This window comes from Cucumis sativus, chromosome 1 (assembly GCF_000004075.3).
Source record: "Cucumis sativus cultivar 9930 chromosome 1, Cucumber_9930_V3, whole genome shotgun sequence".
In the NCBI taxonomy this organism is placed as follows: domain Eukaryota; kingdom Viridiplantae; phylum Streptophyta; class Magnoliopsida; order Cucurbitales; family Cucurbitaceae; genus Cucumis; species Cucumis sativus.
In genome coordinates, this window is record NC_026655.2 from 15,684,872 (window position 1) to 15,701,035 (window position 16,164).

At 31.3% G+C, this 16,164-nt stretch overlaps 2 protein-coding genes across 2 annotated transcripts; one reads left to right on the top strand and one right to left on the bottom strand.

Annotated features, from left to right (window-relative positions):
- The first annotated feature begins 7,771 nt into the window (after positions 1-7,771).
- On the top strand, positions 7,772-9,511 carry LOC101212729 (replication termination factor 2). The gene has a single exon (XM_011657621.2). It carries the CDS (start codon positions 8,010-8,012, stop codon positions 9,168-9,170), a length of 1,161 nt encoding a protein of 386 aa, XP_011655923.1. The 5' UTR covers positions 7,772-8,009; the 3' UTR covers positions 9,171-9,511.
- A 3,235-nt stretch (positions 9,512-12,746) lies between these two features.
- On the bottom strand, positions 12,747-14,481 carry LOC105434482 (exopolygalacturonase-like). Its single transcript, XM_031886421.1, has 4 exons — positions 14,335-14,481; positions 13,936-14,235; positions 13,090-13,608; positions 12,747-12,998 (listed from the first exon to the last, which is right to left on the bottom strand). The coding sequence occupies exons 1-4, from the start codon at positions 14,479-14,481 to the stop codon at positions 12,747-12,749; spliced, it is 1,218 nt and encodes a 405-aa protein (XP_031742281.1).
- Positions 14,482-16,164: the final 1,683 nt, after the last annotated feature.

The following is a 16,164-nucleotide window of genomic DNA, read 5'->3' on the forward strand; positions in this document are numbered from 1 at the left end:
CTAAAGAATAAGTTCTTTAGACACTTTTAATATTCATCACGTTTTCTTAGCAACATAACGTGATTGAAGATCCTTGTATTCTTTGAAAATGTCAAGTTCTAAAATCAATATCTCTTTTTTTTTTTCTTTTGACACACATACTTCCAACTATACCTATAAATTTTGTTCCTTTCTCCAACAAACTCTTGTTAGAATCTTGTGTAGATAAAGTTGACAAACATTATCGCATAAACTCCTGAGGAAAAAGAAACTTTCCTTCCAAAGACCTTCTATGTTCAATCTGTAAGAGACTAGAAGACCTAAAACTTACTTTTAGATTTTTGCAATGGGAGACCCAAATACTATTCCAATTGTCATACTCCCTTCTGGATAAACCACAATGTCCTAAAATAGAATGTGATGGACAAATAGTGAATGACATGATCTCCCCCAATATCAAACACTAGTCATAACCACCATACCAAATAACAAGCTTGCTAAAACATATAACTACAAGCTAGATTTTTTATACCAAACTAGTGACAAATTTTATACATAAACAAAAGCCTTACAGAGGCTAGGTACACAGTATTTGTTTAGTATATATCAACAACCAGCATTTACAACACAGTGGAAACACAAGTGCTCCTGGACTCAACCCTCGAACACTGTACTCAAAAGCAAGCTAATGTACGACCAGTACTAAGTGTGATCAGAATCAACATCAGTAGTCAACACATACGCTCAAGTTTTGGGAAGTTTTATGCTATTTGGAGACGGAAGAAAACAGAACGATTTTGAAAGCATGAACTAAACGAGCGCAGTGAGTGATAGTTTAATAAAACATATTTATCCTTTCGCAAGACATTTGGAAACATGTTAAAAACAAAGCATGTAAAATGTAAATATTAATATTTGTTTCAACAAAATCTAGCAATATCAAACCTCGTAAAATCTAAATCATGTGTTGTAATAAATAACTAGAAATCTTCTATAAATCACATAAATCCATGTACCTTCAAATCACGATAATAGTCTAGTTTGTTTGTGGAGAAATCTCCAAGCAAGTAGTGCCAATAACCATGTTGTTGGAATTTTTTGTCCTAAAACTCGTAGTTTGTAAGCATATTCTGTTTCAATAAAGTTGTTATTGAGAAATTAAATATTATAATCCTAAATCCAATAAATCAAGTTCCAAGGCTATTTTTTGAATAAACTTGAACTTTATGTGTAAACATAAACGTGGATCAAGTTCGAGTATATATAGCCTAAATAGTCTATAGTATATGAATAAAGGTTGGGCGCCTTATTTAGAGAAACTATGGATGCGACCCACTTTGTAGTACAAACGAGGTGATCCTGAATCGTTCATGTAGAGACATGAAAGTGGAGGCATCCTATGTAAAGTGTTTACATAAGACTAAACCATGAATTAGTCTTTTTTACGTTATAACACCGTTTACTGTTTAAAACTGACTATCTCGATTATTGATGACCTAGGTAACTTAATCTTAATCCTAAGTTAACTATGAACTCCTGTTCACACGATATTATCCTTAGATCTGCATAGGTGAGGGCAGCTCATCAGCGTTGGCCCAATAAGCCTCCCATTTCAAGGGTAAGATCGGGTGGATAGCTGGGAACATAGGGTACAAGATGGAATTCACTCCTACCCGCTTTAGGGTTAGTAGATAGGTTGTTCTCTTAAGCACTGAATCCAAGTCTTGAACAAGGGGCCCCACCCTCTCATTGGCCCGAGAGGGATTAAGTTTATAGGTTGAACCTTAAACCAATTGTTCAATAGTGGATTAGTGGGACTTAAGGAGCAAGATGTAATCTTGGGGGTAAAACGGTATTTTGACCCAGCCAAGGTTACGAGCAACCTGTGAAGGATTAACTTACTGATTATGGTTTTATCAAATGGACACAAATATATCTATAGTGAGGGGAGTGCAACTACGGGACTTTAGTGGAATGACTCGTTAGTTAACGAATGTTGATTAACTCGGTCTAAAAGAGTTTAGCTAGTTAATCTTGAATCGTTGGAGCCCATGATCTATAGGTCCATTAGGTTCCCATGCTAGCTCATATGGATTAAACTTAGAACAGTGTGATGAAATAAGTCGAATTGTTCGAATTGGGAGAAGAAAAAGAAACCGACAAATATAGTGATATAGTCGTCGGTCTTCTAATTAGAAATAGAGCTTTATGTTTTACATACTATAAGTATGAATGCGGATTCATACTAAGAAGCTCGGAATTGATGGAATTGGTCAAATATAGTAAAAAGTCAAAATGTTGACTTTTGACTTTTGACTTTGAAAAGTCAAACTTTGACCGGCCTTATATTCAAATGTGATTTGAATTTTGGAAAAATGAATGCAGATTCATGCTCGGGAGGTTGGAATTAGTCAAGATGGACAAAATAGTAAAAAGTCAAAATATTGACTTTTGACTAAGAAAAGTCAAAGTTTGACTTTTGACTTGAAATATCTAATGACCATTTTCCCTTTGACTAAGTTAGTGGAAAAATCCAACATTTTGTTGGATAATCCCACTAACTCTTAGTGGGATATGTGGCTATATGAGATATAGACACCTAGCCCACTAAGTTCCACTAATTGTTAGTGGAACATTAGGTGTTGAGATTTGGCAAATTAATTACATGCATTTTTGCATGTAATTAGGTTATAAATAGGGGAGTTTTCAAATGGTTGAAGACTTTTGCCTTTTTTATTATCCTCCAACATCTCAACAAAAGAAAAATTTTCTACCTTCCAATCCCATTTTATCTCCATTTCTTTCTACACCAAATTGGGTCCGACAACCCGGTTCTTTGTCCAAGAGGATAATAGTTGAGTACTAGTGGTGGTCTCGGTTTGAACTGACAAGAAGGTATCAAAGTTTTCTGAAAGCTTCAAAGGTAATATTTCCTAAAACCCTAACTTGATTAGTTTAGGGTTACATGTTAATTGTGGCAATTAGGGTAGAAATTCGATTCTTTTTTCCGCTGTACATGTCTTAGTTCTATCACATGTGTCCCACGTTACAGCAAAACTCTCATAAATAGTGCCCACAGTCCTCTAACATTCATGCAGTTGTCCCCAAAGGGCTAATGCACCCTCTTATACAACTCAAAGCTTAATGTATATGATGATGTGTCCCCAAAAGACCTAGGATCCCAAACCTCTTCGACCTCGGACAATGCATCACGAGTGTTGAGAGTCTGTATTTCGTAAATTCCAAATCCATAGCCCAAGGTACATGTTTGAAAATATATAAAACATTCACAATAATTATATCAAGTGCTTTCAAACCAACAATGAATATGAAGTTCATCTTTTGTAAATAAGTCTTTCAATCATAATATTTTGATAAGATCTATTAAAACAAGCATTTACCAAACCAACATTTCTCAATAGTTTGTTTCACATAAACATAATCAATAAATCATGCTCACGTTCACAAAACATTTCCTAATTCGTCATTTCAAACAATTAAACATTTCTAAAATAAGTATAAAGTTCGAAGGGTCACTCACGACTCAATAGCTCAAACTCATTGGCCTATAAATCCTTCCAATTTCCTTTTGATCTAAAATAAGATAATTTAATCTTAAATTAATTCCCTTAATCCAAAAATATGTCATGGTTACCTAAAGTTTTCGATAAAAACAGCCCAAAAAAAGTAGTGGCGTGGCATTCTGGCTGCTGGTGGGTGGCAAGCAGCACATGTGTGTGCACATGCCTTCAAGATGTCTGGTCAATGATTGCCTTACACTCAACAAGTCGCGCACGCATGGCTGCGTAGCCTAGCCTTGTGCCTCATTCCATGCATTCATCTAAACACTTTGTGCATGCATGACCTATCGTATGGCCTAGGCACTAGTCATGTTGCATACATGCTAAAACATCTAGATAACCTCTTTTACCTTTAAAACACGTGCAACAATAGTGCCTTGCGTCCTAATGCTTAACCACCCTTCAATGTCAACCCATAATTCTTGAACAAGTCTGAATTGAACATTCAAATTCAAAATTTTATATCTTTTTATCCAACCTTCAAAATGAAATAATTCATTCTACAAACTTGATAGAATTGTCTTAATTAACTTACTTCCAAATTTTAGCTTCAAACTCTGAGTGATCTGTTCTGTAGCCTTCAAAGAGTCTTCACTGCTTAAATTCCTTCGAAAATTAACATTTACCTCTTATTTGAACTTGAAGAACACCTTCCTTGCATCCCCCCCTTTGTCGACACAACCTCACATCGTCTACTAGGCTCCTTTAGTGAGCTTTTGCAACTGGTTGAGAGAAAATGCATGAGGAAATTGAAAACACATTCAATCTGAAAATGTTCTATTTATAAAGCTCTTTACACGGTCAACCTTGTCACCTCCTACTTGTCGAAATCTTGGAGTTTTGCATGTTGTGGACACTTGTTCTCCACTCCACCTACCACCCCTTGAACGTCTAAGGTCTAACAAAACGCCTAACGACTTATCACATAAATCCTCTCACCAAGTCTTACAATAAGCATAACGTCCAACTAACCTCTAGTCCAAGTCTTTCTTGTGTGCCACATTTGTTGCCTAGAGGTTTGTTTTTAATCACGTGGCCTTCAAGCATCTTGTCACCTAACTAACCACAAGACCTCTTGCGCCCTTGGCTGCATAGCTCATCGCTTATCATGCCTTAGTCGTAAAGCTCTCCTCACGTGCCTTTGCTTGTCATGCGCCTAACTAACCTCTTTGGAGGTTATCTTCTTTCCTAGCATGCTTGATCATTGCCGCCCTCACCAAACCTTCAACACTTAAAGCCACTTTCTTCGACTCTTATTCAACCAATCATTACAACAACTAACATTTAATTCTTAACCAACCTATGAGTTTAACTTACACACATAAGTAGAGAATTTAGGGTTGATATAGAATAGTGAATCTTGAACTCATCTCAATTTTATTAATCATGCCTCTATGTTATTATTCTTGTTGATCATGAACGACTTGCTAAAATTTGTGCATGGCTTGATAATAAGCTTTTATTGATTTAAATACAAAGTTTAATGAATTTAACATTCTATATTAATAAAAAAGACAAGAGAGATAAAGTTCCAAATTCTTTTGACTATCTCATACGTTGAATTCAACTCTTTAGAAATATTTTCTATTTAATCCCTTCTTGATTTAAAATAGTTATAAGAACTTTTTTGTTTTAAATGATAAATGTAGGTATATTGTATATATTGTGAAAGGATGAACAACCCTAAATAATATCTCAATCAAGAAAAAAAACATGTAATTATAAAGTACAAATTATTTGCATATTCACAAATATTTATGAATCTATTAAACATAAATACCTATTGATTTTTAAAATAAAATGTTTTATCTGACTTTTTAAATAAAGTGTGTAACTATATTCATTCAAATAATTTTCTAGTTTATAATAAATTATAGGTTGATTTAGAAAAATAAAATAGGATCATAAAAACTATATACGTTGATTTAGAAAAATAAAATAGGATCATAAAAACTTTATGATAAGCTATAGGGACTAACCTTAAAACATAATCCACATTTTTGTTTTATATAATTTGATTTTTATGATACTTTATATAATTGGATATAATAGTTACTACAGATTCTTTTTATATGTGAAATTTCCTCTAGAATTAAAGGACCAAAAATTATTTGTGAGAAAACTAGTTTTATTTAAATTTACTAGCTTGTAAAGAATAAAATTTTAAGACATTTAGCCAATCATGAATGAAACTAGGGGTTGTTTGGACCTCAAATCTGAAATAGGTTAGTGAGATATTGTAATCTATTAAGCGTTTAGGGCTTGTGTTCAAATAATGGGAGATAAGGGACAATGGAATTATTCACAACTCAATAGTTACACTAACCGACTTTGTTTCCCTTAAATGTTTCTAATGGTGCTACTTGTCAATGACCAACTCTAGCAATAAGCATCTAGACAAATACTATTGTCCTTGCTCCTACAACAATCATCCAGCAAAACCAACTTTAACAACCAATTTTATCGGTTGCTATCATGACCAACTCAAGTGAAGACCATCTTTAGCTATCAACTACAACGATCACCTCTATGTCTAACTCCGATGATGACCCCTAGAGACCAACTTACTCGATCATTCCAAAAGAAGACCTATCATGAATAATTTTGTTGAACTACTTGACTAATCATACATACTCAAAAGAAAGTAGAACGTTGAAAGTATTTTTAGATTTAATATTATTAATTCTTATAGTTTGATGGTCATCTTTTATAATCGTCCGACATTAATAATACCATATGTAGGATAACACGTGTTTTACTTGTATTTATATGATACAAATAATGAGACCAAATATCATACCATATAGTGTATTTGCAAATTTTCGAAAAATATTAACTAATTTAAGATATTTTCGAAATTGACAAGATTTTATCAATATTTCCTAAATATATGCCTATAATTCATAACAATTTTTTGGATTTTTAATATTCAAATCAAATTAGTTAACGTTTATTTATTTAATTCATAAAACTTATGTTTAATAAATATTTCACCTTTCTTAGATTTAATAGTATTTTGAATTCAAATATTGTGAAATCTAATTCTTAAAATAATAACAATCACTAATCCACTATTTTTAAAAGATTTATATTTCAAAGTTTTTTTAAAATATTTTATTAGATAATACATAGTTATTTTAATTTATATTTCAAGTTGTACACTTATTTTGATGGATTTTTATTAAAAGAAATTAATTTATTGAGTCTCTTTTATTAAAGAAGTGTATTATGCAAATTTTAACTAAATTTGCTATTTTGTTGCTAGGCTAATGGCAAATATATATACAATATTTTCAAATTTGTTATATTTTAAACAATTTATTAAATAACACATAATATATAATTTTTAATAAAAAATTGAATTTGAATTTTAATATATATTTTTAATAACAATTTGAATTTAAATTTTAAGATTTAATTATGTCTCAATGACATTTTTGCAACTATTTGAATCTTCTTCATTTAGGTTTTATTAGAGAAAAGAAAAGAAATAGATTGACTAGAGATAAACACAATGTGAAAGAGAATTTTTTTAATTGAAAACAAGATATAAGAGCTCAAATGAATCTCGAATGTATGAAGAACTCACCGATTTGAGTAGACGAACTCACCGATGTGTATCTTGCATATAAGTTTTGAATTTTATGGTATAATTTCATGATTTCATCTTTATTATAATATCAACGATGCTCCCCTTTTCAACTTGAAGCTTTCGGCTAGGGCTGTTTGATAGTTGTAGAGCCAAGCTGTTTGATTGAATGTGTCTCAATTTTGCAATTACTCATTTTGAATGAATTGCAGTTTTTAGACATTGAAATAAATTTTAAAATTTTCAGACATGAAGTGGAGCTTCCCGTTAATGACAAATTTTCTAATATTTATGTTTTTGTGAAATTTTTTTTATGTAGCATGTGTTATTTCAATTACAATGTATTTTAGATTTAGGTAAATAATTGTACTTTTTATATTAGACAGAGGTATTTGAGAAATTGTTTCATTTATTTATTTTTCTAATTTGTATGTTTGGCTATTATAACAATTTCAAATTAATTATGGTATTTTGCCAAAGTAAAACTCTATTCTTCTTGACAGCTCATTTATATAACGGAAACAAGCCCAACTTTTTAACTTCAAAGCCCAAATTGGTTCAGCCCATTGTTTCTCGTGGGGCCTTGAGTTTTCCATATTTCCATCGGAAACAAGAGGAATTTTATAGGCCTCGTTTTCTCCCAATTCATTTTGTAACGTTCGTCGCTGAGGCATTCGCTTCCACCGCACGTCCGCCCGGTCTGCTCGGCGCTTCGATCATCTTGCAGTCGCAAAATTCTCCTACTGGTTTTGTTCGAAACCCTATTTACAGATTTCAGCAGTAATCGTCGTTATTTTGATCTCGCAAAACTGTACCCACTGAATTTCGTCATCCCTTTTCGATTCTCGAAACCCTAAGTAATGCATCCGAAAAATCAACACCGTTTTCAGATCTTCCTTCAGTCTCCCGACCTACAGATTGAATCCAAAATCGTAAACCTACCACAAACACCGGCCAAAACCCTAGAGGACCTGAAGTTCTCTCTTCTCACTGAAATACTCGCTTCACGGATTGCATCATCTTTCTACTTTACCCTCAATGGGAAACCCCTTCTCGATTCCACTACGATTTCTCTAATTCCCCCTTTGTCCACCTTAATCTTAAGAACCAGGGTCCTTGGAGGTGGTGGCGATGGCGGTGCAACGGGGGCTGAGTCGCGTGACTGCTACCTTAATATGTACGCGGAGAAGAAACCCGATAAGGTCGATCCTAACGAGCAGAGGCTGTCCAAGTGGTTGAATTGCGCTCTTTCTAACGAGCCTTTGAGGGAACCTTGTGTGATTGATTGGCTTGGAAATGTCTTCAATAAGGAATCGCTTGTGCAGGCTTTGCTAGAGAAGAAGTTGCCAAAAGGATTCGGGCATATCAAGGGTCTGAAGGATATGATCAAGATAAATTTTTCGATGATTCCCGGTACAGAATCGCGTGGGAATGCTATTTCAGAGCCGCGGTACCAATGTCCAGTTACTGGTCTTGAGTTCAATGGTAAGTACAAGTTTTTCGCTCTGAGAACTTGTGGACATGTGTTGAGTGCAAAGGCCTTGAAGGAGGTTAAATCTTCTTCCTGCCTTGTTTGTCATGCTGAGTTTGCGGAAAGAGATAAATTTGTGATTAATGGGAGCGAGGAGGAGGTAGAAGAAATGAGGGAGAGAATGGAGGAAGAGAAGTCTAAGTCGAAATCAAAGGAGAAGAAGACAAAGAAAGTAAGGAATGGGGAAGTGGGTATGAATGGAGATGTGAGTGTGGATTTGGCAATATCTCGTTTGTCTGGTAAAAAGCATGCTATTGAAGTTAAGTCTTTGGAGAAGGTTTCTGCTAAGCCTGAAAGGCAAGAGCGGCTAGATGGTGGAGCTCAGGTAAAGGATGCAACTAGTAATGGTGCCGTAAAGCGTTTTAAAGCAGCAGACATGGTCCCTGCCAATGCTACCAAAGAAGTTTATGCTTCAATATTCACCTCATCTAGGAAGTCAGATTTCAAGGAAACATATTCTTGTAGATCTCTTCCACTCGGTCGAAACTAATTGGTGATAAGAACTGCTTACATGGGTTTGTGGCAATTCTTCTATTATTGTTTGTATTCAAACCTTCATTTTCAGAGTCCTTCTGTGTTTATTGATTCATGTTTCATAGTTTCTTATTAATGTAATATGTTAGTTTACACTTTACAGTCACCAACTGCTTTTACTCTGTTGTGCTGTTTTACATTTGTAGATGAGTTAATATTGATGAAACTCCTGTGCTGATCTAATCCATTAGCCTCTAACAGTACAACGTTTTGAGTCCATGTTTGTGGTTTTGAAAAAGAAACCCCTGATGAAGTGCCTAATTTTCATATTTTGACCTTGGATGAAGATTCTGGAGAGTGAAATTTCTTGGCATCGGTTAAAGTTTGGTTCAATTTTTCTTAGTTTTTGTATATATCACATTCGTATGTGTCTGATGAATAAATCCCACAGCCACAGGTCTTCTTATCTGATGATTCTGGGCATTATTGCATAGTTTCATCCTGATCATTTGGCCAAGCTTTCATGTACTCATATTATTGTTTTAAAAACTCTACATTTTCTTAATATCTACCAGTATCAAGGAACTCCTTGACACTCAAATTGTTCTTATTACCATTATTATGAAAACTCTTTTGTAGTTGCATTCTAGGTTTAACAAGCAAGCCAAATGTTAACTTCTAGCAAATTAGGCAATAGGGCAAGCCTTGTTAGTTGAACTTTATTTAGGAGATGTGAGGATATGGCATTGCCATTACCAAAAAATATACCGTACTTCTAGCTGTGTATTTGTTTCAGAATCACTTAGAAATTTCCTTTAATATTTCAAAATTAATTGGAAAATGTGTTCAAAAGTGCAAAATTAATACATGGAGTTATTTGAGAGGTTTGTGGTTTAGTAAATTTGGTTATAATAACGTGTGAACTTTTGTTTATGTTTTTTTGTTAAGTACAATAGAGAGAGTGAGATTTGAACTACAAACTTCATATATCATTTGTTAGTTGAGCTATGTTATAGTTTTTTGGAGTCGAATTTATATGTTTTTTGGTTGGAGAATATTTTAGTGTGAGTTTAAGAGGTTTGTGTTTGGAGTTTAGATAAAATATTTTCCTTTTTCTATTTTCAGGTATGTTTAATGTTATAATAAATAATAAACATATTTGTTTAACATGTCATTTGGTGTTCGTTTAATATAAAAAATGAATTAAAAGGTATGTATGAGTTGTGACTTTTAAAAAATTACTTTCATTTAAACACTTTTTATACACACCTTTTAAAGTAAATATACTACATGTTTTGTTACATTTTCTCGTAGGTGTTTCTATACTCATGTTTGGTTTTCTATATATTAAGGGTCGTTTGTTTAATGGGCTTCCTATATTCTATAGAGTGAGCATCTATATTATCATGTTTGTTTTGTAGTATTGAAAGATGTTTGACATTTGGAAATTTAGAATGTTCGAATGAAAAACATGTAGAGAGTTTTGGATCACTTTTTTAAAAATGAGTTTTTAGATTCCTGATACTCGTATCATATTTTTTTATTTTACATAAATAAATATATATTTTTTTGTTATATCGTATTTTTATAATTATTTTTAACCTGATATTCAAATTTAAATTTAACTTAATATTTATTTTATAAAACATTTTAAATTATGATATATTATTTTGTTGAAAAAAATAACATATAGATTTAAAATAATATAAAATTATTAATTTAAAAAATTCATATTGATTAAAAAAAAACAAATATCATATGTAAGTTCAAATTAATTAGATATTAATAAATAGTTGTAGGGATATTTTTGGAACATTATATAAATTCAAAACATTATCGAGGAAAAATCTTACCAAACAAAAATAACAACAAAAATATTTTTTTAGATAAAAAAGGTAATTTAAAGATATTGAACATCTATCGATTTTCATATTTATAATAAATTTAGAGTATCTATGATTCAAGTTATCTAAAATTTTAAAGAATAAATGGTCGTTTATTTCAGTCTTCCTAAATTCTTATGAAGTGGGCATTTGAATTATTATACAATGCGACATCTCAAGATTTTTGGAGGGCATTTGGAGGGTTTTGGATGCTCTCTTAAAATATGTTTTTCAAATTCCCGAGCTAAGGGCATCTCTATTTTACAATTTTTTTTCTTTTTCTTTTTTATTTTACACACATGTATATTAATCTTCATCAGCATTATATAATTAAAATAAATACTATCAACCATTTTCATGATTTTTTTTAGATTGTAATTCTGATAGTTATAACCAAATATTCAAATTCAAATTAATGTCGGACGATTTTCATAATTAAAATATCTCTACTATTAATGTCGGACGATTATAAAAGATGACCATCAAACTATAAGAATTAATAATATTAAATCCAAAAATACTTTCAACGTTCTACTTTCTTTTGAGTATGTATTATACTTCTTGATTACACATGCATAACAATGATGATTGGAAATAAAACGTCACATACAAAATAAAACTTCTAATTAAAATAAATATGAATATTAACGTAATTAAAAAACAAAACGTGAAAAATAATTATCCGATACAAGAGGCACAATAAATTATTTTTTTAATAAAAATCAATCAAAATAAGTGTATAATCATAATTAGCACGATTGTAGTGATGACAAAACTTTATTTTTAAATTACTATTAACCATACGTACTATGTATTATCTGATAATTTTCTTTAAATAACTTGAAATATAAATAATACGAAATGTTTAATTTATGTTTGTTATTAAGGATGTGATGTAATATTTGAATTCAAAATATTATGAAATCTAATAAATGAGGAACGGTTTAAATTCATTTAGCAATTTTGTAGGAGAAATCTTTATTAAACATGAATTAGATAAATAAATGTTAATTAATTTGATTTAAATACTAAAAATCTAAAAATTTGTTATGAATTATAGAGGATATAGGAGAAATCTTGCTTAATATTTTTCAAAGCTTATTGTAGTTTGCAAATACACTTTGATTGTGTGTAATTTGACAAATATATTGTATCCGAAAACATACGTATTATTCAATATAAACGAGTAAAAAAAATCCAAAAAAAATTGTAACCATCAATTTTGCCAAAATTCTTAATATTTTTTAGATTTGCTATTTTAAAGTTAATTATGTAACGACCAGTCTTGTCAAAATTCTTAATATTTTTTAGATTTGCTATTTTTAAGTTTGTTATACCAAGTTTTGTTATTCTCGCAGTTATCTCTATTCAAATAGTAAAATTTAATTTAAATTGATAAAATAGCACCATCGTATATAGTTATTATATTGTAAGTCTATTACGATTATATATATATAAGAAAATGTTTTATAAAATTTGGTAAAATTTATTAACAAATATAGGCATTTTATTGAAAGTGAAAAAGGAATCTAAATTTAGGACTACTGCTTGTATTAATTTTATTCATGAAATTTCATTAATAAATGTTGGGTACACATATTATCAAGCTTGTCTCAAACGTTACAACCTCTTGTTTATTTGAAAAAGTAAAAAGCAAAAGAAAAATAAAAGACAAAGGAGTTGTGTTATATTCTAAGTAAGGTTGTCCATCATTTTGAAGCGGTAGTATAAGAAGAAGAACAAATCGAAGGATTTTGTATTCCTGAAACGATTGGTTTCACATTCATGCATTGAGATGTAATAGGACCATTTATTCCATTATAAACAAGGTCAATGTTGGCTACTTTTACTTCCTCACATGGCTGGTTGCTACTACAAATAAGTTTGACTGCCACGGGAGTTGCAGAACTTCCTCTAATGTTCTTGAAGCTCACGTTATTAATCTTAATATTTGACGGAATCTGAAAAATAAAAGTGAAAATGAACGTGTATTTGTAAAGTTAACATGCATGAAGAATTTCAAAATCAAGGTTTTAAGAATGTGATTAATACCTCGCGATTGCACTGATTCCATGGACAATACTCTTGGTCTATGAGAATTGGGTTGCTAACGTTGACCATTGTAATGTCTGAAAAATGCATGTCGGTGGCAATACCAGCATTAGGAGAGGCTGGCCATGTTTTGATTCTAACACCATTAGTGGTGTTCATTATTGTGCAATTCTTTACTATGACACCTTCAACAGGTTCTTCATTAGTGTATTTTCCAAGACTTCCTATGCTTATTCCATGACCTGGCCCACATGTCACATTGGTGATTTTCACTCGTTTGCTTCCATCTCCAAGTGAGATGCAATCATCTCCTGTTGCTATTTGAGATTTTAAGATTGAGATCCCAATTGATCGACCAATGTGTATTCCATCTGTGTTGGGACTATCTTCTGGTGCAATTATGTTGACACCTTTGAATGTGAGGTTGTTGCACCCTAGGATGTTGACATGGAAGTTTTTGCTATCGAGTGATGTTATTCTCTTCACAATTGAATTGGTAATGAAGTCGAATCTTAAACTCTGCTCATTTGATATGTGGTCAATAAGTCATGTCAGAGATAGAGTGAGAAACCATGCACAAACTATTAGGGAGGGATGAAGATTATGAGCTTTCTCCATCTATTTAGTCTTTATTTTTTATTAAAAAAAGTAGCTCTTTTGTCTAAATTTTTTATGGTTAAATTCCGTTCAATATTTACTTTTTTAATCATTATTGTTTTGTATTAAGAACACATTTACCAAATTGTAAAAATGAAAATAATAGAGAACAAAATCTAACGAATCACTTTAGAATGAACAAAGACGAATGGGGTTAATGGATAGGAAAACAAAAGGTATAGAACTTACAATAGGGAGGTTAGCACAATCTATACGTTTATGACAATCATTCTTTTCCCAACCTGCCTTTCCTTGGCCATCAAAAACTCCTCCACCCGATAGTGTCATTCTATCAACATATGCAAAAGTAATCCAACTATCTCCATGAGGGTGTTTTGGAGCCTGCAATGTTCCACGAACTCGAATTTCAATCGGGCTCTTGCAAGGGCCTTTAAATTCTCCTTCTCTTACTTTAAAAATTCCCTTTGGAATAACCACCGCACTTGGACGAACAGATGCACATGCGTCATTCCATGCATCCTTCAAAGCCTATGTTTCACAAGTAACAAAATTACAAAAGTTAGCAAAAACAATTAATTAATTTATTAAGTCATCACTTTGATATATACTTCTATTGTTTGTTTATACCTCAGTGACATCAGCACCAGACACAATATTACCATACTTCCTCAAAGGAAAAATAACGTCAACATGAGATCGAGACTCAATAATAAATGATAGCAATGACATCAAGAATGTGGTAACCAATAAGTTTGAATACTTAATCACACCCATGCCGTCTTTTGTTTCCTCTTTTAAGTTTTTCTTAATGTTTGATGTTTGCAAATTTTGTATGAAACAACTATATTTTATTTTACATTCAAGATCTCTCTATATATATATATATATCAATCGAAGAACATATAAGACGAGATGCAATAAACTTAGAAGAGGTTAGGAGGGTTGTGAGGTTGGTGTGTGATATTATGATTAATCCACTCTCCCTTACTCATACCTATGCACAAATTTGATAACTAAAATTGGTTTATTGTTCATAAGTCATTCCATTAAATGGGTGTGGTGCAAAATTTCCTTCACTCACCAACCTAAACAATCACATTTTTTTTATAAGAAACAAAAAAGAATTTACCAAAACAATAACCGATCACGGAAGAAACAAAATTAATATTTTTTTTTATAGCCACATGTTACCTAAAAATGTAAAACCCAAGAGTTGTTTATAACGATCTATATTTTTTTTAATTGTCACATTGTTATAGCGTTGTTGAGTACCATTTAGAGTATCTATGATTTTTATGGTTAGAAGTAAATAAATGTAAATAAAAATATATTAAAAAAAATTGTATTATGAACGAATAGTTGGTTTCTCGTAAAGATAATGAAAATTATTGAATTTTTATTCTTATTATTGTACAATCCAATAGATTTTAAAGATTATAGTATATTTCTATGATTTTATTGCGACCGTGAACAAATTTATGTAGAATGTGTCATACAATCAAGTTCCAAGTTCATAAGGGAGGTTTTGCATAATTCATGTATCCATGTCAAATAAGCTCTTGATGCAACTCTTCTTTTTTACTACTATGGTATTAACATTAGCAAATATTGATTAATCAATCATAAATTTTGCTATATTTACATTTTTTTAAAAAAATAATGCTATATACTTCCGAGTAAAATTGCTAACTACTATAACTTTATAATAGCATATCATTTAAGGGTTGGCTGAAAGAATAACAAAATGGAATGTTTATTTTGAATAAATGAAATTTTTTAATTTAAATTGATATAATAGCAAAATCGAAAAATATGAAGAAAAAAATTGCTGCAACAATGTCTTAAATGTCCCTATAGTGAAAAACTTGCATCCCAAATACCATTATTTAACAAACTACAAATATCTCTCAATTAGCTCAAACTCTCAAAAAACAATGATTATATCTATTCCCTAATTTTCCCCCCTATGAACACAATCAAATCAATTAACACCTATCAAAATCCTAATTTTTTCCCAAAAGCCGAAAATCATTGTCATCAAAGCTTCGTCCCCTTTAAACCTCTAAAGTTTTCTAGCAATTACATAAATGATTGGAGCTTCCAGTTTCTCCCTTTTAATCCCTTCAAAATTTTCATAGTGCAAAACAAAAAATTTCTTCTTGTCGAGTAGTTACTTCAACAAAACGTAATTTGCACTTACCAAAATATAATTTTTAAAATAAAAGACTAAAAAATTGTGAATAAACGCAATCTTGTCTAGCAACAAAATAACTTATTTAGTTAGAATTTATGAAATTTGAAGATTTTGTTTGCAAAATATACTATCTTTGTAATGTGATATCATGTGTCATCTTGGAATCATTCAAATACCCTGTACTTAGAATATATGAATTAAAGGGGGCCAACGGTGCTTTTGCTATTTTTCTTATTTTTTTTCGTTTTTTTTTACATTATTCA

Excerpts from the sequence above, each read along its gene's own strand:
- LOC105434482 (XM_031886421.1), bottom strand. The coding sequence starts at position 14,481 with ATGGGTGTGATTAAGTATTCAAACTTATTGGTTACCACATTCTTGATG. Across the intron at positions 14,236-14,334 it reads CTGGTGCTGATGTCACTGAG|GCTTTGAAGGATGCATGGAA; the intron begins GTATAAACAAAC and ends TGTGAAACATAG. Across the intron at positions 12,999-13,089 it reads GGAATCAGTGCAATCGCGAG|ATTCCGTCAAATATTAAGAT; the intron begins GTATTAATCACA and ends TTTATTTTTCAG.
- LOC101212729 (XM_011657621.2), top strand. The coding sequence starts at position 8,010 with ATGCATCCGAAAAATCAACACCGTTTTCAGATCTTCCTTCAGTCTCCC.